This window comes from Buteo buteo, chromosome 13 (assembly GCF_964188355.1).
Source record: "Buteo buteo chromosome 13, bButBut1.hap1.1, whole genome shotgun sequence".
NCBI classification, from domain to species: Eukaryota; Metazoa; Chordata; class Aves; order Accipitriformes; family Accipitridae; genus Buteo; species Buteo buteo.
Genome location: NC_134183.1, coordinates 10574813 through 10583569, shown reverse-complemented (window position 1 = coordinate 10583569; position 8757 = coordinate 10574813). Strand labels below are relative to the sequence as shown.

At 68.9% G+C, this 8757-nt stretch overlaps 1 protein-coding gene across 1 annotated transcript; it reads right to left on the bottom strand.

Moving 5' to 3' along the window:
- Positions 1-931: 931 nt before the first annotated feature.
- On the bottom strand, positions 932-5316 carry SKOR1 (SKI family transcriptional corepressor 1). The gene is given in 9 exon segments (XM_075043891.1): positions 932-1029; positions 1133-1198; positions 1636-1710; positions 1790-1864; positions 2096-2167; positions 2310-2417; positions 2847-2943; positions 3032-5190; positions 5193-5316. Coding segments are annotated over 9 exon segments (2874 nt in total).
- Positions 5317-8757: the final 3441 nt, after the last annotated feature.

Here is an 8757-nt window from a genome sequence, read left to right as displayed (position 1 = left end):
GGACCCCCGTGCGAGTTGCATCCCCCCCCCCCCCCCCCCCCAGCCCATCGAGATGTCGTGGTAGGTTAATCCTAGGCTGAAAACAGGTATTTAGGGCTAATAGGTGTGCGAGCACCTCCACACCCGCTCTCAGAGCTCATTAATGTAATACTTTCATGTGTGAAACGAGCATATAAATGGGCATTAATGAGCTCCCGGCTGCGGAGCGGAGGAGGAGGGAGAAAGGAGAACTTCGCAGGGGAGCGGGCAGCCCCCAACCCCCGGGGCTGCGGCGCCCGGTGTCGGCCCAGGGGGGGCCGTGGGGGCCGTGCGAGCCCCTCCCGCGGCGTGCCCGGGGGGCGGGAGGGACAGGAGACCCCCGCCCCCCGGGACAGCCCCACGGACCAGGCGGCTTCTTAAAGTCGGTTTTTATTAAAGAACCAAAATCACGTACAGAGGGGTGTCTCCCCAGAGCGGGCGAGCGTTGTTCTGCCTCCGGAGTCGCGGACCGCCCGTTAAAGTGCTGTTACATCCAGAAATTTACAAGGGGGTGGTGAGGGAGGAAGGGGCCCGGGGGGGGGGGGGGGAATAAATATACATCATAAATAAATAAAAATCCAACAAATACTGTACCAAGAGAATCACAGTACATTTATATCCATTGCACATAGCCACTTTTGTTTCCAGTCTGGACAAGGGTCGAAGAAGCGGACACACAGGGAGGGAGGGGGAGAGGCGGAGCGGGGGCCCCCGGGGGGGCGCGGGGCGCAGGATGGGGGGGGGCCCGGCTCCCCCTCCGGCCGGCCCGGGGCCGCTCCCCGCCGTATTGCCAGTCCGAGGAAAGCCGGGCTCCGAGTCCTCTATGTACAAGTGTCTCCTCGTGGAAATGGCTTGTGTGGGCTCTGCCCGCATGGCTTCGGGGGAAAGGGGGGGTCCGGAGGTGGGGGGGCGCTCACTGGGGCAGCAGCGGCGGCTTGAAGGAGCAGTTCCCCGTGCAGTGCCGCGGGGTCAGCATTTTGCAGGAGAAGTGATGCAGCGCGTCGTGGGCCTCTGCAAAGCGACGGAGCCGTCACCCCTGGCCCCCCCACGCGGGGATGGGTGGGTGTCGGCCCCCCTTAGACGTCTGTGTGTCCCCCCCATCCTGCCCCGGTACCTTTCAACTTCTGCTGGATGGCGTAGCGCGCTTTCCTCTCCTGGTCCAGCTCGTTGCACAGCGTATCTGGGATGGGGGGAAAGCATCACAACGCGCCGGGGCGCGAGGGGGGGGTCCAGGGAACGGCCGCCCCGTCGGGGATGTGCTGGGCCGAAGGGCATCATGCTCGTCCGCAGCACGGGGACGGGGGGGGTTGGACGGGGAACGGGGGGGTCGCGATGCGCGCAAAGTCGGGCATGGCTTCCCAGGTAATTTTACGCCTCGGTTTTTAATTTAGCCCGGGTGGAAATTGCTGCGAGAGGGGAAGGTTCATTTGCTCCCGTGTAATGATGCCTCGCAGCCGTTTGCGGGGCAGCTCGAAAGCCCAAGACGAATCGGAGTGCACGGAAAGGTATCGATTAAAAAAAAAAAAAAAAAGCAAGGAAAAAAAAAAACAGAGCGAGACAAAAAGGAGATAAAAAAATAAAAGTAATAGTTGCCGGATGGCCTCGGCCAGGCCTTACCTCGGACAATCTGCAGCTGCTGCACCATCTCCTCCCGATACGCCAGCTCCCGCTTCATCTGGTCCTGGAAGTTATCTGCGGGGGCAAGGGGGGGTCAGCACCACTCCCCGGCTGGGGCAAGGCGGGGAGGGGGGGGGGCGGGAATCGCCGGTACCTTTCAGGCTCTGGAAGTCCCTCTCCAGCTTTTTCCTCAGCTCCATTTGCTCCAGGACCAGTTTTTGTAACTCATCTGTTTAAAAATACACGGCGGGGTTGAGGGGAGCCCGCACTTTTCCATATGGAGGCGGCTCAGCGCGGCGCTAATCGCATTACGTTACATTAATCACAGGAGTTAATCACTCCTGCAGAAAACACAAATACCTCGAGCCGCGGGGAGAGGCCGGGGGGTCCCGCCAGCCTCCCCCCACCTCCCCCAGCCCCGCAGCCCCCCGCCCCGCCGCGGGACGAGCGCCCGCCTCACCTCGGGCCAAATTTTCGATGTCTTTTTCCACCAGCTGCGTCCCGGCGACATCCATGCCGAGGCCGTCCTCTCCTACGGGGGGGACGACGACGACGAGGGGACACGGACGGACACGGGGACGGACACAGAGTGCCATCAGCCCCGCCGCGGGGGGCTCCGCGGACCGCGCATCGCCCCGCGGAAGGGCCGCGGCGGAGCGCGGACCGGCGCTTACCTCTGTCGGTATTTACAGGGCTGGGATGCGAGACATTCCTTTGGTCCTGATAGGATTTTCTGGTCTCTAAATCCTCTGCCGCGGAGTGATTGTCTTCTTTATCTTGCTCTTAAAGTTAATAAACCGATTTTCAACCATAAGCAATGAAAGTATGGTCCTGATATATCCTTAATTACATAATTACGGACAAAGCCCTCGTTAAAACCTTCTTAGCGGACATCCTAATCGCTTTGCTATTGGAAAGTAGCTTTGCCCCACCGTGCCGGGCGCGGCCCCGCCAGCCCATCCCCGCCACACCGGCCGCGTCCGACGGCGGCATCTCCGAGCCCGGGGAAGGGGGCGGGGGGGACCAGGCCCCGTCCCCCATCCCGAAACCGTTTGCACTCGTTTTTTGTTTTTTCTGCCGAAAGCCCCCAAAACGAAAGTGGCCGCCCGGGAGCCCCCCCGGGGCTGAGCAGCCGGCGGGGGGCGACGCCCGGGGCCGCGCCCTCGATGCGCACCGGCCTCCCGCCCCCTCCGCCCCCGGGCCCGATTTACCCTTCGCCTCGGGGGTGCAGAGGTACGCGGCCGGGGCTCCCAGGGAGGCGGTGGTCTTCAGCGGCTGCAGGTGCTCCCCCCTGTCCGGCGCGTACACCTACAAAAGAGCGAGTCAGGGCGGCGGGGACCCCGGGACCGGCCCCGCCGGGACCCCCGAGGGCAGACATCCCCCCTCCCGCCCGCACCTCGTAGCCGCCCCTGCTGCTGCTCCGCTCGGGGCTGCCGTCGGGCTGCTGGCCGCCCTCCTGCGCCGCCGGTTCGCCCGCCTTCTCCTCGGGCCCGTCGGCCCCGGCGGGCGGCGGTTCCTCGGTACCGGCCAGCAGCCGGGGCGGCGGCGGCTCCCGTCCCTCGGGGAGAGGGGCGGTGGCGGCGGCGGCGGCGGCATCCTCCTCGTCGTCCTCCGGGAAGCGGTTGGACTCCACGTCCACCTCGGGCTCCTCGGCCGTGTCCCCCCCGGGGGAGAGCGAGCGGTAGCTGGAGCTGCCCTCGCTGAGAAAGTCCGGGGAGAGGTAACCGGGGCCGCGGGGGGCCGCGCCGCCGTACGCCTCCCGGGTACCGTAGAGCTTGGCGATGCTCTCGGCGTCCTTCACCACCGGGCGGAAGGCGGAGAGGTAGCTGCCCTTCCTGGGCAGGGGCAGCGGGGGGAGCAGCGCCTCGTCCCCGGAGCGCTCCTCCTCGCCCGCCGCCCGCGACAGCGCGCTGGGGCAGCGCTCGCCCTCCGTGCCGGTTCCCTCCTGGGGGGTAGCGCTGCTCCTCCCGCTGCCCGACGGCTCCGAGCCCTCCAGCTCGCCGTGGCGGCCCGACAAACCCGGCGGCGGCTCGGCCGCCGCCGCCGCCGCCGCCGCCGCCGCCGCCACCACCACGGCCGTGGCCGCCGCCTTGGCCTGGCTCTGGGCCGGGTAGGGTGGCACGGGCAGGCTGCCGGCGGCCGGCCAGAAGACGGGGAAGGAGGGGTAGACGCCGGCGTCCTTGGCGGCTCCGGGCTGGTGGGGAGGCTGGGCCGGTTGGTGCGGGTGGGGGTGCGGGGGTCCCCAAAACATGCCGGGGGGCAGCGCTCCCCCCTTGCCCGCCTCGCCGCCTCCCGCGCCTCCCAGCGCGTCCTCCTGCTTTTTGGGGCAGAGTCCGAAAGCGGCGGCGGGGAAGCCGTAGGGGTGGGGGAAGAGGGGCGGCGGCAGCTTCTGCAGCATCCCGAAGCCCTTGCTGGGCACCGGGATCACCGGGTAGCTGCGCACCGCCCCCGCCCCGCCGTGCGCCCCCGCCGCCCCGCCGTGAGCCGCCGGTAGCCCCAGCGCCCCGCGCTCGCCCGCCGGCTCCTGCCCGCTGCAGCGGAGGCTCTTGTGCGCCGGTGCCAGCTCGGGACCGGCGGGCGGCGGCGGGTGCAGGGCGGCCTTGGCGGCCGGGGAACCGGCGCCGGGCCCGCCGGCGGCCGCCCCTTGCAGGGAGAAGGTCCGCTTGCGGGTGCCGCCGTTGAACATGGCCTTGACATCCTCCCAGGCGTGCGACAGCTCCTCGGTGGCCGTCTTGTCGCTGAGCTTGAGGTGCCGGCGCCAGGAGTTGAAGTTGGCGGCGTCGGGCTGCGTGTACTTGGAGTCCGGGGTGCGGTGGGAGTGGAAGATGAACTTGTTGGGGGAGAAGTACATGCTGCAGTAGCTGCACTTGATGCACTTGGCGCGGGAGCTGTTGTAGCGGGCCGGGATGAAGCTGCCCCGGGAGCCCCAGGCGCACTCGTGCACCACGTCGAAGGCGAAGTTCTCGGGCAGCTTGGGCGGCTTGTGCTCGCCCAAGAAGGACTTGCAGAGCCGCTCCGCCTCCCGCTTGGTGATCATGCCGCAGCGGCGGGAGGAGATGGGCATGGCCCCGGCCCGCCGCAGGATCTCCAGCTGCACCGGCGTGCACTGCACGCAGGTGATGCCCAGGGCCACCCGCCGGTTGTGGATCTCATTGTAGCTGTAGTTCTTGAGCAGCGTGTTGGAGATCTGCGCCAGGCACAGCCGCTCCTGCCCGTCGATGACCAGGGACACGATGGGCACGCCGTACAGAGAGGTCTCACCCACTTGGTTGGGCTTGAGGGTATTGGAGCCCTGGTACGGCTGCAGCTCTTGCTTTGAATTTGGGGAGGAGCTTGCATCTCTCCCATTTCCCATCTGACTGGCGATCGCCTCCATTCCCCCCCAAAACGCCCCTGCAAAACAAAATCGGGGAACGGCGCGGGTTAGAAGCGCTCCCGGGGCCCCGCCGCCGCCGCCGGCCCCGGCCCGCTCCGCTCCCGGAACCCCGCTCCGCGGACCGGCTCGTCCCCGCTCGCCGCTGCCGGCCCCGGCCCGGAGCACAGACCCCCCACCAACCACCACCGCCCCGGGTGCTGCCGCAGGACCCTCCCCGCCGCGGGCCGGCAGGCCGGCCGGAGAGGTCTGGCGGAGCCGTAGCGCATCCCCCGCGCCGCGGCCGCCGGTACCGAGCCCCGCTGCATCCGCCGCCGGGAGCGGACCCGCGGCTGAGCGGCTCCGGCAGCCCGGCGGCAGCGGCCGCCCGGGGCAAGGGCGTCCCGGGGGGGATGGGGGGCGGCACCACCCCCCCCCGCAAGCTCCCCCCGCTCCGGGTCCCCGGGAGGTGCCGCGTCCCTTCCCTTTGTGCCGGCTCGCCGAGCCGTGCCGGGCCGGGCCGGGCCGTGCCGGGCCGGGCCGCCGGTTGCGGCGAGCCCCGGGCGGGCTCCAACGAAACGCGCCGGAGGATGCGACCGGCGCGTCCCGAGGCGCCGGGGCCGGGGGCCGGGGGTGGGGGTGGGCCGAGCCCCGGGCCGGGCCGGACGGGCCGAAACTTGCCGCTCGGTGCCCGGTAGCGGGCGGAGCGGGGCGGCGGGGGCGGCTGGCCGGGAGCCCCTTTGTCGTGTCTCCGGCAGGCGATTAGGAGCGGGCGGATTAGGGGGCCGGGGCGGGCAGGACCCGCAGCACGTAGCAGCAGAAGGGCAGCAGCGAGCCAGGCAAATTGGCTTAGCGGGGAGGGCTCACGGCGGTAAGCCGCTTCCGTGGTCATTACACAAAATAACGGGGAGCGCCTCCCGAAAACGCGCCCCGTTACCCTCTCCCCCCCTACACCCCCCCCATCCCCTCCATCCGCCGCTCGCTCCCACTTACCGCGCCGCGGAGCCCGGCTGGACGTGCAGGCTCTCCTCGGGGCTAGGGGCCGCAGCCCGGCACCGGGGCCGCCATCCGCCGGGGGGGCCGGGGGGGCGGGAGCCCGGTCCCCACCGAGCCCTTTACCGCGGACAAACGCCGGGACGCGGGGCGGGCGGGCAGCGACGCGCCCTTCACCGACGCCTCGGGGCCGCCGCCCGCCCCGCCGCCGCGTCCGCCCGGGCGAGATGCAACAAGAGCGAGTGACCAACCGCGCCACCGAGGGAGGATCCGGTACCGTACTTGGAGACGCTGCACATTGATCCGGTGACAGCTAAAATAACGGGAAGACACACCCACTTAGCACCAGCATATTTACATTAACTGCCTCCGGGACCCCGCGGCCGTCAATCACCGATGCGCTCCAGTCAATCACGGCGCGGCTTTAAGGCACGGCGGAACGGGGAGGGAAAGGGGGGAGAAGGGGGGAGGTTGGGGGGGGGCGTGGGGGGCCGCCACCGAGCGGGGACCCGCCCGGGCTGCCCGAGGTAAGAGCGGGGATCAGCCCCGAGCCGCACCTGCGCGGGGCTCCGCGCCGCTCCGCGCCTCTCCGCGCTTCGCCCCCCCCCTCCCCTCCCGCGGTGTGGGCATCCCCCCGGGGGGGGGAAAGCGATGCTCGTTGAAAGTTTGCGTGGAGAGAGGGCGGCAACGAAAAGAGGAGCCTGGCGGGGGTGGCGGAGGGGCCCCATCGAAATCGGGGATGCGGTGCTACCGCGCATCCCCCGCCCCCCCACACACCGGGATGCGCGCTCCGCCGGCGGGGCGCGGGGGGGGGAACCGGCACCGGGGGTGAGGGCGGGGGGTGGACATCGGGGCGGCAACGAAAGCGCCGGGAGGCGAGGGGGAGGGGGGGCGCGCCCGTGTTTTTTCGTTTCCCATGGGGACCTAGTCCACGCCGGCAGGACCGGCGGCCACCGGAGCGGGGGGGGGAGCGGGCCCTCTCCGGTGGCCGCCGGTCCTGCCGGCGTGGCGGGGGCCCGTAGCTGCGTCCCTGCCCTGGTTGGGTTCCCGCATGCAGCGCTCGTCACGGCCACGTTAATTAAACTGTAATTAATCATCGCGTCCGGCCGCGATCGGCGCAATTACACTGATCAAACAGAAGTTAATAACGGCGCGGATCGCCCCCAGCTATCACTTTTGTGTGTGTGTGCCCCCCCCCCCCCCCGCCTTCCCCGCCATCACCAACGGCACCGGGAGGATGCGGCGGAGCCGGCGCGGAGCGAAACGCAGGTGCGGAGCCACCCATCTCCTCCGCGCTTCCCGCACCGCCGCTGTTGGACCGGCCCCGGTTCACGCTCCCACGCGGGAAAGCGGCCGCGGCTCCCCGCGGGACGTCCCGTCGGGGGACGGGCGGGGACGGGGGGGGACGCGGACCGGGTGCTGCCGACCGGGCCTTGCGGCGCGGCCTTCCCGCAATGATCGCAACCCGAGCCGGTAATTATTCCTCGCCTTTTAATTATTTATCTCCCCCCGCCACCCCCACCCCCCCACCCCCATCCTCCAGCCAGGCAGGAGCGCGGTGAGACGCTTCCGCGCTGGGGCCGAGCCCCGCTGCCCCTCTCCCCGCCGGGTTTGAGGTGATCCCCCCCGGTGTTAAATACCCGCAGTGGCTGCGGAACCGTCTGCGAAGCCACACCGGGCTGCGAAGCACCGGGAGCGGGCGGCGGTGCGGACCCAGCCGGTACCCCCCTCCCCCTTCCCGGGGCCGCTCCTGCGGCGACACGTCGGGGGTTTCGGGGGGGGGGGGGGGGACGACACACGGACGGGAGGCTGCGGCTCTGCCCCGACCCCCCCCTTCCCCGAGCCGTGCGGCTGCCCCGGTTCCCGCAGAGCTCCTCCGGTGCCGGGAGCGGCGGAGCCGGCCCGCGGCTCGCCCCGACGGCGGTGCGGCAGCGCGGAGCCCCGAGGCGGGGACCGGCTCCGGGACCGGCCGCTCCGGTCCCGCCGCTCCGGCTCCGGCCGCTCTCCCCGCCGGCACCCCGCTCCTCGCAGCCGCCGTATCTTTTAACAGTTGAATTGACTGCAGTTTTTGTCAGTTAATTAGGTTTAATTTACATAATTAGTACAGTATAAAGAGTATTGGGGATAATCAGGAGGTACGTCTCGCTTACTGTGTAAACACGGATTCGGAATTAAAAATCAGATGTAATTAAGGCGTGTGCGCGCGGCTTTTAATTGTAATGAATTTCTAATTAACGCTCAACGATCGCCGCACGCGAGAGCCGGGACGTTTGCGGGCTCCGCCGCCGCCCCGACCGCCCCCCCGGGGGCCGCCGAGCGGGTCGGGGTGCGCGGCCGCGGAAGGGGCGCGGAGGAGCGCGGCGGGGTCGCGGCCACCGGGGGTGCGGCGGCCAGCGCGGTGCGCCCCGACGGGACCCCCCCCGCCGCCCCCCCCCCCCGCTGCCCCGGGCCCGTGCCGCTGGCAGGCGAGGCCGGCGGATAATTTAGGTTAAAACTTAGGGAGCCGTGTCACGGGTGTATAAATAAATAATCACGCGGGGACGGCCGCGAAAGGCCCCTCTCTCCTGGAGGGCTGTGCCGAGATTGCCACATAAATCACGGCGGTCTAATTCAGTGGAAGTTTAATAAACGCCTCCTATTGGAAATGAATGTTCCCCATTTAACAGTTGTATCAGCACCATATAAAACCATGACCCCAATAAATTTAATTTTAGAGGCCGATCAATCCGGGCTTCTCTCTATCGATCCGCAGCGGCTCTGCGCCTTTACAGCCTCTT